This window comes from Sphaeramia orbicularis, chromosome 10, assembly GCF_902148855.1.
Source record: "Sphaeramia orbicularis chromosome 10, fSphaOr1.1, whole genome shotgun sequence".
NCBI classification, from domain to species: Eukaryota; Metazoa; Chordata; class Actinopteri; order Kurtiformes; family Apogonidae; genus Sphaeramia; species Sphaeramia orbicularis.
In genome coordinates, this window is record NC_043966.1 from 27,340,139 (window position 1) to 27,362,794 (window position 22,656).

Below are 22,656 nucleotides of genomic sequence, written 5' to 3' on the forward strand. Positions count from 1 at the left end.
AAGAATAATGTTATTGCATTTTTATTCAGCTGAGCTCAGAAGACAAATGCATATGTTTAAATATTCAGGGGCAAATTTCTTGCACTCTCCCTAGACTCTATGCCCATTTGTCCAAGTATTGATTTGTTGCTATTTTCATGGCCAGTTGGGAGTGGAGCATAAAAAGAAAAAAAAACTATGACTAAATACATGCATAGTAATAATAATAATGTCCAAAAAAGCAGGAAGACCATTGAATTTTAAGTAGAATGTGGTTCACATAAACATACTGAATTTGAATCATGTATGACCCTCAGTTTACAAATTACACAGTGCACAGGTCATTTACATTTCAACCACAAGAAGTACTGATATAACATTATAGGTCTGTAATTTGGCTGATACTTGCACCGTGGTTACTTTATACAACTTGTATCATGATACAGCGTGCGGCTAGTAGGATGGCATATTTGTGGAGCTGAGTAGTGGACTCTAATGGAACATTTATGTCAGCATTTCTATGAAACATCTCATTGCTTACTTATAAAGTCTAAAACAGGCCGTTTACTTGTTACTATGTTTGAAACACTTTTACAAATCTAGGAAACCTCAAAGACTATTTCCTTCTGTTACATCATGTTTGTAATCTTATGTTAATGTATGAATGAAGTTTTGGACATGGATACGGAACATCAGACTCAGATTTATTTAGTCACTCGTAGGGTGAGTCATGCCTGAGAAGCCTAATTACCTTCATATGAATGTTTTACGTCACCGCTGGTTCTACAGACTCCCTTCAGCTTAAATTGGGGAAAATAGGTCACAGTTTGATGGCTTCCTGTAGAAATAAACTGAAAAGTGTCTCAGGTCAATTCAGTATTTGTCTCCTTTCAGTGAATCTTTCAATGATGGAAAGTTCATCTGTTGTAGATGTGGTGTCCATTTCATTCACTGGTTCTTTCTGAATTCAAAATGATGTTAAATAGAATAGAAACCATGAATGTGAGTGTGCTAAGCTTATTCTAAACCGCTCTTGTGTTATGCTGAACCTGAGATGATTATTCAAAGGTAATAAAAGCAGTGACTCCTCACATTGCTCCTCATAACTGGGTCAGGAACACTGAAAGAAGGTGTCTGACTGAATCTACCCTTTAGTCTGTTGTTCTTTTAGAGGGATTCTTTTACAAAAGTAGACACATAAAGAACCACATTGCGACCATATACTGCTAAAAACACCTCAAGCAAAACAAAAAAAAAAAAGACACTCATTACCTCTCTGGGACAAATTTGCTCTGAAAGTTGGCCCAGAGACACAAAACAGGACACGCACACATCCGTCCCTTTCATCATGTGCAACCTCGGTGTTTGTTCACCCTATCACTTCATCTGGGAGCTGGTTTGCTGGCCTCAGCAGGAACATGAATGGGGAGCAGCTTTACTCATCTGTTCTGCTGTATCTCACTCAGTGATGTCCCATACATTTAAATACCAAGTGAGAAAGAGCTGCCACTGGAGGAGAGATGCTGGTGAAAAATGAAACTCATGCCTGGCTCTGTGCTCTCCTTCTCCTGTATTTCCCATGTTGCCCTGCAGCAATTGGCTGCATATGGTGTAGCCACACAATGCAGTCAGTGAATGGCAGACGGGCAGGCGCAGTGAGGAGAGGCAGAGACAGGCAGCTGTGCGTAAGTAATGCCTCCACCAGAATCTGGGTCACACACACACACACACACACACACACACACACACACACACACACACTAGTTTCACATTGTCACATTATTTCACCCAGTTTTATAATTTAACAAGTCATGCTGTCCTATATAGGCTACAACGATGACAAGACAACTATAGGCATTCTGAAGCATTTGGATTAGAGTAAAGATGAAGAAAATACAAAATCTGATTATCATTGAACTCATGTTAAGGATGATTTTTATAATTAGACATAATACTGTAGAAAATAAAATAAAAAACCTAAAAATGCATGAGTGTGATAATAATGATCTGCAGATTATTGGTTATATTTTTGGTCTAACAGAGCTGGACTGTACGTCCTGACGACGTTACATGGTCAAACACCGGCGTGTTCACGCATTTTCCGCGCGCGGTGTCATTCTTGTACACGCAGTCAGGTGTCGCGGTTCTTTCACGCTACCGGCGACGCCCGCCCAGCATTTTCCCACGTTCACGTCGCGCTGCTTTCCACCGAGCCCATCCTATTTATTTATTTATATATTTCTGTGCTCGTGGATTCAGTGTATAGGGAGGGATGACGTACTGTGGAAGTGTGTGTGTGTGGGCGTGGATGGAAATGTCAACGTGCGGCTGAGAAGGAGGAAGGAGGAGGAAGGAGCCATATCTCTGATAGTTGATGGTATAGCCAATAACTCCTGAAAATACCACTTCAGTTTTTGCGTCAGCTGTTGAAAATAATCTAAAGTTTGCGATGTGCAGTTTGCGGAGCTCTGCATCTCCAAGTGCATGAGGTGAGTTAGAACCACCCCACGCACAAGAACAGCCTCCCTTCCTGGATGTGAAACACATCGACGTTTCAACATCAGGCAACTTGTAACCGCCGGATCTTTATTGAAGGTAGGTTTTTGTCTGTGTTCTAATGCCTGACAACTTGTGCAGAGTGTTGTTTTTCTGCTGACAGTCGTCTATCTGCAGCCGCACATCCGTGTTTCCTCCGCTAACGGTGCAGGCATTGACACAGAGCCATCACAGACCGTGGGGTTTTGCAGAGCTACATCATTATTTGGCTTCGGATGAGAGTCTGGGCCGCCTTATGGTCCACTCTCATCCCACCCGGTGTGAGAGATGAGGTGCATTTAGGTGCATGCTGAACCTGTGGTACATCTCTGGCCTCTATAGTGGACTCGGACAGCCCCATGAGGAAGTATGAATTCTGATGAAACACGACACGAGTGATTGAAATTCAGTGCTGTTTACCCACTTGATAACCTTACATTATTCGAGGCTTTTCCCGGTCTTAAAGGGAGGCCGCTGTGGGGACGTGGTGTACACTAAACGCACCATAACTGTATTGCATGTACATTGAAATGCGCCTCGGTGGTTGCAGAGAAGCATCAACATATGATGTAGTGGAGCTCCAGTGCAAGGACATCCGACCTCTGGTGCTGGAGGATGCTCCTGCAGCCCCACGCATGTCGCCGTGGGGTGTGGTTGGCAAACCGGACAGGCATCCATCCATCCACCCAGTCAGCAGTGTAATAATATTCCCTCCAGCAGCTCCCCTGCCTGTTTATCCCCCATTTGACACCTTATTATAGGACTGGAGACCACACCAAACCGCTCCTTTACTGTCCATCTGATGTGTTCACCAACAGGGGTCCTGTCTGTCAGAACTGCTCTGGAGTCTAGTAAATGTGTCCCAGCAGACAGCCAACATGTGTTGCACACTCACTTCTGCCTATTCAGCCCTCTTAGGTTAGGCTGCTACTAAAATGATTATGCATGCCCTGGTGTTCATTATGTGTAAGTAGAAACTAATCCCAAGAACAGGATAGCTCTTCTGTAGTTAGTTTGGTGACAGAAGAAGAGTGGGTCAATATAATGTGTATTTTACTCTGATCTCAACCTGCCTAATCCATGTAGTGCGTTTTTAGCAGTGCATCCATCTCATTTTGCATCTTCTGTCTACCTTCTTCTGACTCTACTTAATTTATCCCACTTATTTTTTTCATTCATAATCCCATATTTCCCACTTTAAAACTTGGATTGATCCTCGGCTACCAGTGTAATCCCTGTGGACTGTACTCACATGTGCTCTGCATCAGGCATAAAAAAGACCCCATTATTATTCTCATAATAGATAGATAGATAGATAGATAGATAGATAGATAGATAGATAGATAGATAGATAGATAGATAGATAGATAGATAGATAGATAGATAGATGTACTTTATCCCAAACTGGGAAATTACAGTGTAGCAACAGCATGACACATATAACAATCAATAATATAATATCACAGCAAACACGAGTAAAGAGAAATATAACATAAGAGCAAACACTATACACTGTACACTATAAATTAGAAGTATAAAAAGATCTGTGAAAAATCTGAAAAATAACTATAATGTGCTGAAATATAGCTGTAATGTGGTAAAACAAGTTGAAATACATACATTAACAAGAAATAAAAATGCCAATATGTGAGGAACATGATGAGGAAGTATCTGTACTGTTTTTATGTTTATTTATTTATGTCCGAACACAAGCACATAGGGTGTACATGAATGCAACATCCTAAATAGTGAAAACTGAGTGTCACATTAGTGTTTTCATTGGATTGTAGGTTTAGTAACTCAGTAGGTGTGTGTGAATCTGAGTGAAACAGAGCTATGAGAGGCAGGGTTTTGTTGATTTGTTTGGGTTGACTAGTCATTGGGGTCATTTACTTGTTGTCGTTCTGCTATCGTATTATTTTTTAGGTCATATGCTTCTCTAGTGGAGCATTTGGCTGCATTTCTCAGTCTCTCAATGGGATCTTTACAGTGTGTTCAGAGTGTCACTAGCCTGCAGAGTGTGTGCGTATGGACTGTGTGGAGATGTCTGGACTGTGACCAGACCTGTTCTGACAGCATGCAGCTTTGCATCACAGATGCTCTGACACTGCCACAATGGGAAGGTGTGTTTATGATTCCACATTTAAGCCAACACTGAATTGTGCAGAAACAGGATTGTGTCTCAGTCCGTCAGTCCTTCCACACCCTCGCTGTTGATTGTTAACCAAACAGAGGCATGAGGGAATCTTTATTTGAGCACCCATGTGCAGCTCTTTTATGTGTTTATTGGAGCCAGCAGCAGCTCTCCCAGAAGTCTAGTTAATGTTTGACGCCACGTGAGTGTGTGTGGTCTGTCACTAAAAAGGTCCACTCAAAGTCTGTAATAAGCTTGTTACCATTGTTAAGACGTCTGTCAACCAACTGTTTCTCACAAAAATAATCATATTTTTTTCAATCCGATGAAATACAGCTCATTTTTTAATTGCACTGCCAGACTAAGTGAATTGTTTTATCCTCTTGGTGATAGTCATTCAGCTGTTATGTAGCACAGTCTTACTACCTTATTAAAAAGTTATCTTTAAAGGCTCTGCAGAGATGCAACACACTGAGGACATATTTATTACCCCATTCTTTCTTGAATTGTTTTGGATGATTAGCCGGGACTATATTTGTGCTTTTGTTAACTGAAGTGAGTGGAGAGAAACTTTGTATCCCCAAAGAAACATGGGATGATAAGTTGTACAAAATCAGTTTGTTTCCATTTTGTGATTCCAGTTTTTGTATTGGCCAGATTAACTGCTATAGCCAATTTAATGAGGATAAAGAGTAGTATTGTATTGCCAACAGGTAGGAGGATAATGTTTTTGCCATGGTCAGTGATCCCTTCTTGCTGATTAGTTTAACAGACTGCAGAGGAGGACATATTTTCACCTGTTTTTACAATATATTGATTGATGTGTCTCAAGACTGCAGTCATCCAGTTTTTTTCTTAAAATATATATGAAAAAAAGATAAAACCACTTCTAATACATTGATTGTTAATATTATTGTAAACTTAATTTGAACCCAGGTGCCCCACCGCTGGGCTGCTATAACTGAAAATAGCTACATTATGAAGTACAGAGGAATTTCCTGCAGCAGTTATGAAACTACCTTCTATCTTTGTTCAACTATTAGAGCAGATTGTTTTGCAAGCGTCAAGGTTTCAACATCATAAGTAGTAACTAAGTATAAGTCAGAATGCTGATAATGGTATGATTTATTACATCAGCTTGTCTTATACAGTATTTCTACTCGAGGTATGTTTTTCATTGCAGATTTTCAGCTGAGACCCTTGAGCCGGAGTATATCTCCTAAGCAGCTGTTAGCTTAGTTGTGAAACTTCTTTCCTCTGTACAGTCACTAGTCAGTTACTGTTTTAACCTGTTCAGTACCTGAATACCACATACCTCTGTGAAACTACGGCTGTGGTTAATTTGGTGAGGCATGATGATTATTTTATTCATCAAGATGTTATTTTATAAGCTCTATCTGTATCTGCATGATACAAAAATATTGAAGATCTCTTGATCTTGGCAGTCATATTTCTTTTAAAGTTTGTAGCATAATATTACCCAGGTGTACGCTTCATATTTGTGACTGAATTAGGTAATTTAAGGTCTATGACCTGTGCTGGCCTTTGTTTGCATCTATGAACATTAGACGTCCTTGTTAACGTCTTGGTGCCCCTATAAAATGCTCCAGTTTCCCAAATAACATTCCTGGTTTTCCATGAAGTATAAACTGTGGAGGTGGCGGTTGCCAGCTTGTGCACACATGGCTCCACAGGTTTTGGTCTGAACTGTTTGTGGTTCATTAGATATATTCTCTGTGTGTGGGTCCTGTAAACATGTGTGACTCAGGAAAACTTGCATGATGAGAAATTTGTGATGCCCAATATTTAAAGAGGTCAGATAGGGATATGTGCATGTTTTTCTTCCCTGTAAGGAATTCCGTTTTATTAAGTTGAAGATTATTAATTCCTTAAGTGGAAATTCATTAACCTTTATTTCCATTACTTACATTAAGATTTAAGGTGTCCATGTTGGACACCATATGTTGAGCATCCACACCTCCCTCCCTTATAACCATTTGTCAAAAAATCTTTGAAAATGTATTATCATAATGATAATTGTGATTAATGGTGCTATTTTTTTTGTTTAAGTTTTGGCATCCACTGTAGTATAAGTATAATAATAGACTATTGCTCATAAAATTGGAATAATTTTGTTTTTAGACACATTCCTCTTTTTATTCCTATTTATACAAATGAATATTCACCTTTGACCAGGTCCAGTGATGACTATATTATATTGTAATTAAAGTGGGACTGGAGTCCCAGTTCCACTTTGTCTATCAAGAATAAATCCCATTGTCACAATCATTTCATAAGAACAGGTAATGCTATTTTATTCCATCTTTATGGGTGACTGTAGTTAAATTGCCCACATACACCTTGTTAAAATGAAGAGACATTTATGAGGGATAGAATTTTAATATATTAAAGATTACATTTTTTGCATTTTTTTCGGTGTTATTGAATATGGCAGATATGACTGAACTTGAATTTCCAAGCAAGATACTGAAATACTAGACCAAAGTAGAAGTCAGAATACACCACCATGATGATAGTTCTCCACTGAAGTCATAACAACTGTTTTTATACAGATGAATGGAGCAAATGTACAGTTATGCAGAATAATCACAGTTGTCTCCAATAACTGTGATATGTTGATTATCTTATAATTGTGACAGGCTTTACATTAACATACCAAAAATGGGAAACTGTTTCTAACACATATTTTCTTGTTAAATATGTGTGCTGCTTTCATTGCACGTGTGAAGTCTATTCAATATACTTTAGATAAATGCATGGGCTGTTACTACTTTGTATAAGACTTTTGGTGCTGCTGTGAATAGATGTCAGCTGTATCTGTCTCTGTTTGTTCTGTATAAAGACATAGAGAATAAGAGCTTGTGTCATTGTTTTCTATGCATGAAGGATCTCTCTTTGCCCGTTCCTATCTGTCTGTGTGAATGAGGGTGACATCACTGGTTGCCTCTGCTCTGCAACACCACCGTGCCAGCTCGTGGAGGAAGTAGAGTGAGAGAATGTAAAAGGAGAAGGGGGGATGGTTACAGGTTAATTTCACTGGTAGAGGTCTGCATTCCCCCCCTCTTTGACATGTCTCCTACAGGCTTAATCTTCCTCTATTTCCTTTCATCTCAGATCCCCACACCGGTTTCAAGATTTCACTGTGTACCCTGTGTATCAGTTCATATGGAAGAGTGCTTTCCTGCCCTCCAGCCTCACCACATTTCTGTCTCTCAGTCAACCTCAACACAGAGATGGAGGCAGATAACAAAATCCTGTGTGTGTGTATGTTTTACAAATGTGCAGCCTTTATGCATATACGACTGTGTGTGATTGCACTGTGAAACTCCACCTTCCCATCATTCTTTGCTCTGAGAGAAATAGAGTTTTGAGAGAGCAGGAGTTGCCTTGGTAACTATTGCTGCCATCTGTGTATGTTGTATGAATGTTTGGTGATGTGTGTGTAGGAAAAGATGGAGGCGCCTGCAGTCTTAATGCTCCACCTCCCTTCTTGTTGCATTATTTATTTAATCATCAGCAGAAAGACTGGAAGGTTATTGGGTTACTATTCATTCTAGGAACAGATTAGAGTCCTTTTTCAGTTCAGCGAATCTGTTTGTTTGTAGTAACACATTTACTACAAAATCAAGAAAGGTTAAAAATCTCCATGCCATGGTGTGCACACTCCACAAAATATCTTAAAGGGAAATACATTAATAATGAAATAAAATCATTATCTTCATTTTTGGTTCCATTTAGATGGTGCACTTGCCTGAACAATATGAACTTGTTACAGATAAAGTAATAGTTGTTGTAAAGTTGTAGGTTTTCTGATTTTTTTTTTTTTTTTTACACAAAGAATGTAATATACAAAAAATCATTATGGTCCCAATTCAAGTTATGTAACTTTATGTAGTGGGACAAAGAATGATGAATTATACCATCTTTTAGGTTTGTGATGTTTGTCAGTACAAGTCGAGAAAGTTGCAGTTGTTTGTAAAACTGTTGAAGTATCAGACCTGGAAACCATGTCAATAGAAGGACCGAATGCCTAAAAGTCACAATCGTTGGACATCATTGTGACTGAAGATGTCTCTGCAGCGTCAGCATGACCAGACTTGTGATTTTTGCCTCTTAACACTTTTCAACCAGAGTCTATAACAATGAGATGAGTTGCAGTAATGAATATTTTACTGTTGGTGACGTGTATCATTTGTGACCACAGATGTGTTTACTGAGTCAATGACCACAAAACTAGACATTACTGTTATTTTTAAAGCAAATAAAAGGTAAATATATGATGAATGTCATGTGAAAAACAAATGTGACTTTTTAACTCACAAAATTGTATTTTAAATAGGCAAACATCATATATGTCGCTAATAGCACAATTATTTCATTCTCACCATTGATTGTTCTTTTTTTTTTTTTTTTTTCTGAAGTTAGGTCTCGTGGGGCACACTGGATGGAAATTCACCTCTATATGTTGTGTTTGTGTGGTCTATTCATAATTATTTAGAATGCATGATCATACAAGAGCTATGTAACAATAATGCTGTAAACTAGAGGTTGACCAATATGGTTTTTGTAAGGCCGATGCTGATTTTTGAGGCCGATATTTAAGTCTGTTTTGTTTTTATGGGGTTTTTTTGTTTTTTTAAGCACACTGACTGTAAAATTGAATCGAAACACTCAGAAAATTAAGATTTTTATGCAGCAATATAAATGCAATTATTAGTACACGTACACGTAGTACTATTTTAGCATTTATTGAACTTCAAGTGTTGCCCACACAGGTGCCTGATCAAATATCTTATAACATTTTTACTACTGATAAAATATTGGCTTTCGAAAAAAAAAAAAAAAAAAAATTAAGGCCAATGGCTGATATTGAAAAAAATCAGTATATAGGGAAGATATATCAGCCGGCCAATATATCGGTCTACCTCTACTTTAAACATTCCATAAGTACCAGAATCAAGTAAGGAAGAAAGTTTGGACTATTCATTTATACAGTGACTAGGTCTGCATGAGTGCAGATCATATGACAAATTAATGTTGACCTTGATAAAATATCTTCAGATTGCTCACCCTACACACTGCATGTCACCATCACAAACATTTTATTTCCTAATATCAATATCTTTGTTGACCCTAAGAATCTAGTATCAGTGGCCAGTGTTTACAGCACTGATTAGATGAAATGAATGAAGCACTGATGTCTGATTGAAAATAATGTGGGAAATGTTGGAATGTTTGCTGCCATGTGATTAGATTTTCTGCCAGGGTGACATGATGCAGTGGCCTTTTCTTCTTTATATATCCATGTCCAAAGCAGATGAAAGGCTTAGAAAGAGAACTCATCAGAGTAAAGAATAAATCTGCAGGAAAAGAGAAATGTCCAGATAGATGTTGGAGGCTAGGGACCATGGTGATGGTGGCCAGACAGTTTTCATGCACTATAGAGCCTCTAAGTGCAGTCCAGGGAGCAGAACGGGACCATGATGAATGGCTGGTTTTGGATCCACGTGTATATGTTACAGGGAAAAGGGAGACAGAGGAGAGAGTAAATGTTAGTCGCAAAAATAGTCTGTTGTCCTCGGGCTGTTGTGCGTCATACGCCTTGTGCACAGAGTATAGTGCAGAGCAGTTTTGTGTAACAAATGTTTTTGCACTGACTCACTGTTTTCTCATCTTTTCCTTTCTCTATAACAGAACCTCTCAACAACATCCAGCATGATGTAGACTTGACGGCGAAAGTTCTGATGACGTGCCGGGGCAGCGTTGCAGGGCGGAGGAGAAGTGACTGACTCCCCCCTTCATTTCACCACACCTAGCACCTCTATGTCCGTCCTGTTTGGGCGGGTGGAGTGCTATGTCATCAACCACACCCCCTGCGGCCCCACCCCTTAAGAAGGGAAGGAAGCCGGAGAAATCTGAGGTGATGGCTGACTCGCCACAGGCCACCAATGAGGAGCTGCGGAGCAAGCTCATGGACGTCCAGATTGAGCTGCAGCAGGAGCGGGGCAAGGTGAGGAGGAAGAGCAAAACTGATGACAGTGAACCCCGGTAGATCAGATCAATCAGAGGAAAAAGATATATCTTCACACTTTCCCAATTTGTTATAGTTTTTCTAGCCTCTTATTCTCACTTTATTGACACATCAATCAGCAGATTTATTGTCTGTCTGTCGTCAGGGCAGTTTTCCACTCCTTGTATCTTCTTTGTGTAGTTCTCTCTGTTCTTAATTCTTCATGATTATACACGGATAGAGAAGAAAAAGAACACAGAAGCAGTCACTTCCCAGTGCAGATTTTTTTTTTTTTCAGTGTTCTGCATGCATGAAAGTATCTGCAACATATGAAAGAGTAAAGCTATCAGCATTTTGTTTATAGAATATTGATGACAGTTGAGGTGATTTCTGTGGCACTTTTCAAACTTAAGCATTAAGTGCTTTCCAGGTTAAAACATATATAGATTTATTTTTAACACTGAATTTATTCACGAGAAAAGAATAAGTTATCATTAAGCTAAATTAAAGAAGGTTGTGAAGTAAATGAAGTAACCACATGTGAGCAAATAAAAAGGAAATATAAGGTAAATATGTAAATATATCATATGACACAATTAGATTAAGTAGTAAAGTCTTGAATGTAAAAGTGGTAAAAGTGACATTGCAGAAATGACGATAATAAAACAAGCACAATATGATATTTGTAATTGGAATAAATAATAAGTTATATAAAATCAACAAGCCTATAAATTATACAGATGCAGATACATACTGATAAACTTTATGCATACTCATGGGGAAATAGTGTCCATTAGCACAAGAAAGAAAGACAGTGAAATAGAAATAAAATTAAGCAAGTAATATCAAAGAAATACAAAAATGAGAATGAATAATAAGAGGCTATTTAAAAATCATATAAAAAGGAGAAAAACTGAGTGTGAAATGGGAGGATGAATGCAAACACAAACCAGTTATGATTTAATATTTGTTTGAGCCCATTTAATCTCCATCTGAGAAGCATCTGCTACATGTTGAGGATTAGACCAGTCCATGGCTGTTTGATTTTGTTTTAGACTGCCTGGTCCCAGAGCACAGACTTGTAAATTTAGTCATCACAGCTCAGGCTGATTATAGTCAGGACGAATGTGTGAACTGGTGATAATGGAGTGCCGTTCCCTGCTGTTGTCCTTCTCCCAGGTGTGTAAGCTCCGAGAGCGGCTTCAGGAGCAGCGCCAGGCCCGGGAACTCGAGCAGCACAAACACGCTGTTGCTCTCACAGACCTGAGGGCCAAACTCCATGAAGAAAAGCTGCGTGAGATAGCGGCCGCCCGCGAGGCCCTGGCGCGGCAGCATGAAGTCGAGCTGGCTCGAGCAATCAAGATCCGGGATGTTGAGGTGCAGAGACTCCAGGGCCTGGTGAACGCACTGAGGGATGGAGCAGCTGACAAACTGAAAAATGCTCTTCTTGGAGAGGCCCGGGAGGAGGCCAGAAGGGCTTTTGATGGGGAGAGGCTAAAACTACAGCAGGAGGTAGGTGGCAGAGAATAATTATACAGCAAGTGAGGTTTCTCCAAAGATCTGTGGTGATGTTTTCATCACTGTCACTGTGGTGACACTCCATACAGATATGAGAGCGTGTACGAAGCCACAAGTCATGAACGTCTTCTATGTCGATTCATTTGTAATTATTTTCTCAACACTGTAGTTCCTTGGTCTATAAAATGCCAGAAAATGGTGAAATGGTGAAATATGTTGTTGTCAGTGCCAAAGCCCACAATGACTCCATCAAATGATATATTTGTTTGACAAACCAAAGATGTTCAGTGCAATGTCTTAGAGGAGCCAAGAAACAAAATAATGATAATCGTAACTGAAGCAAGAATTAAAAGAATGACTTAAACCAGTTAAATGATTATCAAACTGCAAAGTATCTCTGCTTTGTGGCAATAAATTATACCTCATGTCAGAGCGTACTAAGAATTAATGGGTATGTATAATATAGTATACAAATCTGTATGTGTAAATAAAACATGATGTAAGATCACAGAATTATGTAATGGGCATAGGTCAGTGAAAGTTTTTAATGGTATATCATATTTTTACAGTAAGACAAGAATGTTTTTGGAACGTTGGCAGTTTTATTGTGTGTGAGGCTGTGTGTAAATATGTGTGTGTCTTTGTTGAATGCTCATGTGGAACTGTATAAACCTTTGTGCATGTGCTGTTGAAAAACAGGAAGCAGTGTGGAAAAGCCTGTTGCCAAGTTATTGTTTCACTGAAGCCTTTATAGACAAACAGGGCATTTATCATTAACACAGTTTAATGGGACAGGACAAGTGTTTATGAAAGCATGAAGATCAATCTCTTTGTCATTTTTTTGTTGTTTTTGTGTGTATGAGTATCATGTTTTGTTTCGTTTTTGTTTTTTTTTTTTCTTTTTTTAGATCCAGGAGCAGAAAAATGCAAGGAAACAGGCTGAGGAGGCCCTGGCTAACGCTTTGCAAGCAGATAAAGCCAAAGCCGCTGATCTCCGCACAGCATATCAACAGCACCAAGATGAGGTGCATCGCATCAAACGGGACTGTGAGAAGGACATCCGACGACTGGTGAGACCACATACAACTGGGAAGACGTACATTACATACACTGCGTGTCCCTTATGTCAAACTAAAATGGCCCCTGACTGAGTTTTACAGTATTGGAAGTGATTTAAAAAGCTTATTTCAGCTTCATCAGGATTTTAACTGGGAACAACCATCTTTATTGCAACACAAATTTCACAGAATCACAAAACATGGAAGCACAATTAAGAAATCACAAGCCAGAATGATATTATTCCACAGTAATGGATAAGCATGAGGAACAAGTAGCTATTGTTTGACATTGCTCATCTGGTCCAATCATATCTGAGAGTTCCTCACACCTGTTTTTTCTGCTTCTGAAGTTCAGAGCTCAGAGTTTACTGTATCTTGTTGCTGTTGTTTGCCAATGTGAGGCTAATTGCTGTTCTGTCTGTCTTACCCTGGTTTTATTTTAACCTGTGCTTATCTTTAAAACAAGTATGTGTGTATTCACTACTGTCACTCATTAACCTTAATAGATCTAGTAAAATACAGATACAGTATTAAGTTTTATCAAGGGAATGTCTGAGAGAGGGAATTCTTCATATGATGGCTAATATTTGGTCACTGTAATGTACATGAGTCATACTTTGCTGATTGAATGGGAGCAGGCAATGCAGGAAATACCAGGGCTTAAAGAACAAAATGTGAAGGGAAGTAGAAGCAGGAACTTCTGTGAACACAACAATAGCAAAAACAAAGCTTCAGGAATTAATTTGATCTGGAGCTCATCATTTAATTGTCAATGTAACACATTCGGCACATGACCATAACAGCATGTAGGTTTTTAGAATGTAAATGTGGGACTAAAGGTGTGGAATTGAATGTTATTACACTTACTTTACTTTGCTTTGTTTTTACACAGAAGTACCACAAAAGAATATTGTATTTGACAAATACAATAGATGCACATATGAATAAACATTGTTTTATTGAATTTCACATATACAGTCTGTGATTTCTGATCTAAAAGAAGCGCATAGTTGAAGTAACTATTTAATGCTCCTCCTCCTATCTCCTCCACCTTTGCTCTTTCTTTCCTGCTGTAGATGGACGAGTTGAAGTCGAAGGACCGGGTGGTTTGTGCTCTGGAGAGGGAGTTGGGGGCGCAGGCTGGGTACGCCCAGAAACTGCAGCTCCAGAAGGAAGCTCTGGATGAGCAGCTGGGCCAGGTACGAGAGGCCGAGAGACACAACCACGGCAGCCCCAAAAGAGAGGTGGTGCCTGGGCTGGGGGACAACTCAGACCTACTCAACAACCAGGTATATACGCAAAAAGACCAAAACTGAACCGATACGTGGACACAGTTTTAAGGCTTTCACAAGCACATGCACACAACCTCATCATCGATATCAACAGAGGCATCCTATAGCTGAAATCATTATGACATCATGCAAGTGTAGTACGCACTTACTTCCACTTGTGTGTGTTCATTAACCCGTGTGAGCACTGGACACTTCTATTAATATTTCCATCAAAGAAAAAATTTATACATCAATTCACATTGTTGTTTTGTGTAAAAGACATCTGTTTTACCTGTGGTGAGTTTCAAGATTTAACCTTCCGGTATCTGGGTGTGCCTTTTAGGCACACTTTGCACTTCATTTAAAAAAAAAACTTCATATTATTTTTCACATTTTAAATAAGGTTAGGATTCAAATGTAGTTCATTTTTGCATGATCTTTAAAATTCTGGCCACCAACTAAAATTTGCACATTGTAAACAAAACAAAATTACGAGACTACCATCTGTCTCCCAAGTGTGCCTAAAACGCACTATTTCTTCCATTTGATATGTATGATTAGGGCTGACCTTAATTTACAAAAATAAAATCAAATTAAAGCAGAAAAATAAATCAATATATAATATTTAATAGTTTGATTTATACAGGGGTTGGACAAAATAATGGAAACACCTTAAAAAAATCAACAAAATATAATTTGATATGGTGTAGGTCCGCCTTTTGCGGCAATTACAGCCTCAATTCTCCAAGGTATTGATTCATACAACTTGTGAATTGTTTCCAAAGGAATTTTAAGCCATTCTTCAGTTAGAATACCCTCCAACTCTTTTAGAGACGATGGCGGTGGAAATCGACGTCTTACTTGAATCTCTAAAACTGACCATAAATGCTCAATAATGTTGAGGTCTGGGGACTGTGCCGGCCATACGAGATGCTCAACTTCATTAGAATGTTCCTCATGCCATTCTTTAACAATTCTAGCTGTATGGATTGGGGCATTATCATCTTGAGGTGAAGGTGTTTCCATTATTTTGTCCAACCCCTGTAGGTGTGTATTTTACACACACTTGGTGACAGATGCTAGTATTTTTGAACATTTGACCCAGCACCAAAAATAATAATGCAAATTAACTGATGTTGGAGTTAATCATTGACATATGCCAGGCTGCAAAAATCAAATAATATGTGATCCACTTTTTATGTAGTATATTAAAAAAAAAAAAAAAAAAAGTTTTGCATCCAAAAAAATGGTTTGTTTACATTATAAACACAGCATTTAAAGGGTTAAAAAATGTGACAGTTATTGAGTGTTTGGTATTTTTATTCACGGCTCAAGTTGATGAAATAGAAAAAAGTGTAAAAGAATTAAAAACAAACTGTATGAAAATTTTTTGACATTATACCACAAGTGTGCGAAAAAGGTACACTTGGTGCTTAGTAAGGGCCTTGCTGGATGGGATACCGGAGGGTTAAAGAGACTGTGGTAGGTTCCTGAAGGCAGCATGCCCGCCCCTTTCTGAATCTCCATTGGTTGGAACTGTCTTATTCATTATTCATTGTCATTTTGTGTCAGTTTAACATTTCTTGTACAGTGAAGTAAAAAAAATAAAATTTTAATGTTATTCATTGTTTATCTATTTATTTGGCTGTTTTTCATGTTACACTACTGTTGTGAACTAAACAAATAGCTAAATCCATCTGTAATTTACAAATTTCCATTTACACATAATGAAGGTGGGTTTTCACAAATAATTTCACTTTTTTTCCAAAATCAAAGTTATAATTCTTCAGCTTCAAGCTGAAGCTCCAACATTTTCATTGGAGTGTTCCAGTACAGATGAGTCTTTTTTCTACTGATAGCTGAGAATGTTCTTCACATTTTGTTATGCGGACTCCTAAGGGTTAAGTCAGACCTGCATATGTGACTCATATGCAGATCTTACTCATATACATTCATGAGGTGCATGTGAATACTGTTGATACTTCACTATGTCAACAACTTTCATTCCATGACCTCCTCTTTCCATCTCCACTACCTGCCTGCCTGCCTGCATGTGCGTCCCTTTTTCAGTTTGTATCTTCCTCCTCCTCTCCTCTCCCCCCGGCTCCACAGGAGGTGGACGAGCGTGACATGAGGAGGTTCCAGCTGAAGATAGCAGAGCTCCACGCCGTTATCAGGAAACTAGAGGACAGAAATGCACTGCTGGCCGACGAGAGGAATGAACTAGTGAGGAACACGCATACATACACATGCAGTTCCAGTCATAGATATACTGGATTACATCTGTGTAAACTTATACTTGACTCACAGATGCATCAGACATTGTACTACTTTGACATTGTCTTTTATTTGTTTCCCACATTTTCCAACTGACCGTTCTCTGTCATTATGAAATATAATTGTGTCCACCCCCCCTTGTTTCCTTCTTTTGTTCAGCTGAAGAGAGTGCGAGAGGCAGAGAGTCAAATGAAGCCCATGTTTGAGAAGAATAAGCGCCTGTCTAAGAAAAATGATGACCTCCTGCAAACACTGCAGCGCATGGAGGAGAAACTCAAGAACCTGAGCCGTGAGAACGCTGAGATGGTGAGAGGCCTTCACTGTGTTCTGCTGCTACCCTTTGTTTCCATTTCACTAGTTTTAAGTTAAAATGCTGGTACAAAATAGTAGATGCATTAGTTTTCATCAGCAGAAGCAAATAGGCTTTGTCATAGCACTTTCAAAGTCACTAAACATCTCCTCAAAGGAAAACAGGACCTCTAGTGGCCGTTTAAGGAAGCGCATGTAATGATTGGTAGTTCAGTCATAATTTAGCTTCTGTGGCTGTCTCTCCTCTCCAGAAAGAGAAGGCCTCCTCCTCTCGGCCCCCTTCACAACAGCAGTCCCATCAGCCCCAGCTAAAGCGACCGAGCTCCCTGACAGACCTGAGCCACGCCCACGAAGAACAGGAAGTGGAGTTCCTCAAACTGCAGATTGCTGAGCAGCGAGGCATCATCGATGAGCTCATACAGGTTAAGCAAGATTTTATACAAACTGATAAAATTATAGTTTAAGCTATATCTTAAATTGTAGCCCTCTCAGTGGTCTTGTCCTTTGGCTTTTATCAAGAATATAGAGATAGTACAGTAGACGTCTACAACTTTTTACAACAATTTTGTATTTTAAAATACCTAAACATAATTTTGATCAATTCCCACGTAATGTTTTTTTTAACTTGCCATCAAAAATGGTGACATAGTCTAAGCAGTTAATCATAGTTTGCGAATTCCCTTGTTATGTAGAGCGTCAGCCTACATGCTTTGTTCTTGTGTTTAAATGGATTCACATAAATCCCTAATCCCTCTAAATGATCAACTTTTTTCTTTTTTTTTGCTTTGTCATGATGATTAGGGATGGATGTCGTTCAAATTTTAGCAATAATACTACTACTCACTCTCATATTTCTCATCAATCTGTTTTTTTTTTTTTTTTTTCTTTTTTACAGTTTTCTTAAGATAAGATAAGATATGCCTTTATTAGTCCCACAAGGGGAAATTCCAGAAGTGAAAGGAGGTCAAGGTATATTACTGTAGTTTAGGGTTATGGGTGTGGATTAGTGTGGTTGAGTCTTTGCACAGATGTGATTTATTTGCCAAAGAAGTGTGAAACTTTTAAAATACTTGATTTATATTTATATATAAAATACTTGATTTATAGATGTATATTAGATAACTGCTTAGATTATATTATATGCTAAGGAATAGAATTGTGAATATTTCAGCCGCAGTGAAACAATCTGGTTAATTTTTAAGTCATTTTTAAGTCTTAAGTCAACTGTTTGTGGGTTCCAGACTTAACAAACATGACACACATGTCACAAGGACAGAGAAACAATGAGCTAAGTGGTTAAATCTGTACATATCTCTGCCTGTGTGTTGTAGATTTTCATGGATTTTTATGCATGTATAGACAGATTGCTCATGTACCTGACTTGTACTTGTGTCAGCAAATGAAGTGAACTCTTTACTGTTTAGTTTTTCCAGCCACTGTCATAATGAGCAGGGTCTGTGTGTGTGTTTGTACAGTATTATGTGTGACCGAGAGCTGTCCATGCCTCTAATATACACACTCCACACACATCTCTCTCTTATGAATTGAAAACAGCAAAATTACATCATAAATGAAAGTCTTCAGAAATAAGGATGGTGAAGACTATGTTTATGTAATGAATAATAATTATGACATCTATTTTCTTTATTTTTCCAGTAATGTTGTAGCTTATTGATACTTTGGTCTTTAATAATTTAGTCCCGGGGCCTGTTTGATCCCAGATTTTATCACCCATCCTTAGTCATGATCTAATTTGGACTTGTACATGAGAAAAATGCTGTGTTGTTGTATTTTATTCTGAAATACTTATAATACACTAATGTAATTTGAGTATAGGCGGTTCTTTCATAAGTAGACTTCCAAAATGCATGGAGAAAGAGGAAAAACTTGCTACAGGTCAAGATCTCCAGCACCATTTATCATATAGAAGAACTTTATATTAAAGGGGTCATATTTTGCTAAACCCACTTTTATTAGTCTTTGGTAAATTTATTTGTGTATTTGAGGACCCTAATAGTTCAAAACGTTTGAATTTGAACAATCCAGGTGCTGCAAAGCTATCTTTATATTCATTTTGGCAAAAATTGAGTGGATTCCGATATCCCGTTTCAATTCCTTCTTAATTTGTTATGTTTTATAACTAGTTACGTCAGGACAGTTGCACATATAAGGTCAAGACTTCTGATGAGCATTTCTCCGAGTACGACATAACTGTTTATCAGCAGCAGCGGTTGTAGTCCATACTGAAAATATGTCCAAACTTCAAGCAGATTACCTAAAATGTTCAGTTGTTGGTTATGAATACAATTGGCTGAATGGGACAGAGCAGTCAACAACCTGGAGGGGGTGGGTGTGAAGTTGCTCATGTGCATTTAAAGGGTCAGGGCCAGTGTCATTACTCAGAAATAGGGTTGAAGGTGGACCTGTGGAGTTTAATTAATGAAGTATTCAGACCCAGGCATAGCATTTACACTTTATATAGACCACAGGGAAATGTTTTAAAATGCATAATTCCATTTTTTTTTTTTTTAAAAAGCAAAATATCACTCCTTTTATTTAAGGTCTATTGTCTATATTTCAAGTGAAATATAGTTCCTCTGTATGAGTGCTGCTGGAGTTCTGGACCTGAAGGTTGTTCTTTCTTGTAGTAACTTTTGTGATCTGCTGTTGTCTACTTTTAGGAACGTGACCGATTGGTGATGAGCAAAAAGAACAGGAGGAAACCTCTAAAACTGTCTAAAGTAAGTGTGCAATATGTTTTTAAACATTCTCTCAATATGCTCGTAGTGTTGTAGCTTACTTACAACTACTCCACCTGTGGTCGCTTGATCTCAAGTAGAGTGTGTTTGTGTTTAATTGGTCTCAGGAGATAATAATGACAATGAGGAGCACCAAACTGCACACATGCATCTCCTGCTTCAGTTATTCCCACTGTGTCTGTTAATGATTTGTTTTGTCCTTTGTTATTTTATTTGAGTATTAACTGTTAATGCTGGGCCAACAATATATTTATCCCTCAGGTGACAAAAATACAGAGGTTCTCTGCTGTATTTCCGTTCTTCTCTGTTGTCTCTGATGTGTGAATGAAGGAGGGAAAAGACGAATTTGTGTAATTAGGTCAGGTGACTACATAAGAGGAAAAAATAATTGGCGTGTTGTGTGTTTGGTCTAATACACTGAGGGCCATACATGATGTTGCTAAGGGGAGGTGGAGTTTTAAGTCGTGTAATACGTATTTTCTCCCACTCTCCCACATCTCCTTCTGGAACCAGTTTGTCACCTTGGCGAGGTGGTTGCAGGTCTGGACTTGGCAGCGTAGCTCTTGGACTTGGACTTGAGAATCTGTCTGTGTTTTGGGATTTTAAAGAGGAAACATCAGCTGCTTTATGTGGGCGTGTTGCAGAAAACACTTTCTTGGACAGTACTGAAGGATTCCACTGCTCTGTATAGATCGCCTGAGACTGTCCAAGACATGGTTTTGGGAAAGTTTTTGGTCTAGTTTCAATATGACAGAGTACTTTCTTCTCATCCTCTACTTCTCCGCCTTCATCTGCCTGTGTGCCTTAGTCTGCCTCTATTTCTCTGGTTGCCAGGAAATGACTTATAAACATGATGGTAAGGACTATGTGGAGTTTGAGAAGTGAATGACATAGAAGGGAACAGAAATGCATGAAGGATGTGAACCTGTACGATCAGGCTGAACAGTTCAGACTGAACATCTGAAGATTATGTATATATGCAGATATGTCAATATGTCAAAAAACTAAATTTACCCAAAAAAATCTTTAATCTGTGTACTATATAATTTGGATTAATGATGACTTTTCTCTTGACAAATAGCCCCCATAAACTGGAAAACACTATTTATGAAAAGGTTTTGAATATATCTGAATAATCAATGTCCTTTTACGTTCTCCTTGCAGAGGCATGTTGTGGAGACATATTTTGGATTTGATGAGGAATCGATAGACTCTGAGACCTCCTCCCTTACCTCCTATAACACTGACCTGACTGACCGCACACCTGCCACTCCAGAGGAAGATTTAGAGGAGGTAAGAAAAAGAAAAATACTCTAATGAATAAATATGACTTGTTTTTAAAATGACAGATGCATTGGGGAAATCGAGGATATAAACCAGGCAGACCACAGCTAATGAGTTGAGGCACAGTTGTTTTATTTATGTTTTCACCGTGTTCCTCTTCAATATCTCAGAATGTTTCTCGTGAGGAGTCAGAGCTTCGCTTTCGTCAGCTGACCAGAGAGTACCAGGCTCTCCAGCGCGCCTACGCCCTCCTCCAAGAGCAGACTGGAGGCTCCCTGGATGCTGAGCGGGAAGCTAGGGTTTGTACTTTTATTCTTAGAGAACGCAGTGCAGATAGCAATACCTCCATGTGAAATAAAGAATAAACATTCACACCTTTATACATTTGTAGTGCAAAGCAGAAGGATGTTCTATTTTTGTAATGTTTACTTGCTGAGGTGAGTCACACAGATACTGGTGTTCAGAGGAATGCAGTTGTTTATTTCGATGAATGCTGTTGTCTGGCGTGTTGAAAGCAGGTAAATAATTGAATCCTGCTTGTATTAAAATAGAGGATGACTGATATGGATTTTTCTAAGGCTGATGCCAATTTTAAAAAAATTCGGTCAGCTGATGACTGATATCTACAGCCAATTTTTGAGGCTGATATTTAAGGCAAATTATTATTATTATTATTTTTTTAAAACACATTGACCGTAAAATACAATTGAAACACTCTAATAATTAAGATTTTATGCAGCAGTATAAAGGAAATTATTAACACGTGTACAAATAGTACTCTTTTGACTTTTTTTGAACTTCAAGGGCTGCCCACACAGGTGCCTGATCAAATGTCTTATAACATTTTTACTACTGATCAAATATCACCTTTCAAAAAAAAATTAAAACCGATGGCCGATATTGAAAAAAATCTATATATTGGTCCAATATATCGGCTGGCTGATATATCAGTCTACCTCTATATTTTTTATATTCAATTCGCTAGACACACAGGACATTCGGAGAATTGAGATGATGTTTCTTTAAAATGCCATGTAATGAAAAAAATAGGTGAAATTAGAACAAGTGGTATGAAAGATAAACTATAATAGAATATAAACGATATTAATCAAATCTATTTGCAGTAGCAGTGGTAGTGCAATACAGTAATGGTTATGGGGTGAGGAGGTGCGTAATGGAAACAAAAACAGCAGCACATATGGCAGTAGTGCTGGTGTATTAAATTAACTGGTGATGAAGTAGCCTAGGGCAGAAATGTGAGGATATGATACATTGAGATGCATCCAGAATTGTCATGTATTTGACTCAGTAACACTTATACCTGGTTGCTCATCTTCCCTCCCACAGACACGTGAGCAGCTGCAGGTGGAGCTCAGCAGCTGCCAGGCCAAGATAGTGGACCTGGAGAAGGCCCTGGCCGAGCGGGGGCAGGTAACAAAGACAAGCGATAGGGACAGGAACTCTCGGGTCTTGCTCTCAGTGGCCCTCCTGCATGTCTGTC

The 22,656-nt window shown here is 38.6% G+C and overlaps 1 protein-coding gene across 4 annotated transcripts in view; it reads left to right on the forward strand.

Moving 5' to 3' along the window:
• Nucleotides 1-1,553: 1,553 nt before the first annotated feature.
• The window catches only part of jakmip1 (janus kinase and microtubule interacting protein 1), a 28,166-nt gene continuing 7,063 nt past the window's right edge, over nucleotides 1,554-22,656 (forward strand). The window contains exons 1-12 of one of the 4 annotated variants that reach the window (XM_030144809.1): nucleotides 1,554-1,664; nucleotides 10,364-10,679; nucleotides 11,859-12,191; nucleotides 13,106-13,267; nucleotides 14,332-14,544; nucleotides 16,597-16,752; nucleotides 16,963-17,109; nucleotides 17,364-17,534; nucleotides 19,794-19,853; nucleotides 21,036-21,164; nucleotides 21,326-21,454; nucleotides 22,503-22,586. In XM_030144809.1, the coding sequence (XP_030000669.1) occupies nucleotides 10,524-10,679; nucleotides 11,859-12,191; nucleotides 13,106-13,267; nucleotides 14,332-14,544; nucleotides 16,597-16,752; nucleotides 16,963-17,109; nucleotides 17,364-17,534; nucleotides 19,794-19,853; nucleotides 21,036-21,164; nucleotides 21,326-21,454; nucleotides 22,503-22,586 (1,740 nt within the window). In that variant the 5' untranslated portion in view covers nucleotides 1,554-1,664; nucleotides 10,364-10,523. Of the gene's footprint in view, nucleotides 1,665-2,098; nucleotides 2,575-10,363; nucleotides 10,680-11,858; nucleotides 12,192-13,105; nucleotides 13,268-14,331; nucleotides 14,545-16,596; nucleotides 16,753-16,962; nucleotides 17,110-17,363; nucleotides 17,535-19,793; nucleotides 19,854-21,035; nucleotides 21,165-21,325; nucleotides 21,455-22,502; nucleotides 22,587-22,656 lie in introns of those variants that run through there. The other 3 variants (XM_030144808.1, XM_030144811.1, XM_030144810.1) reach the window with 3 other exon arrangements.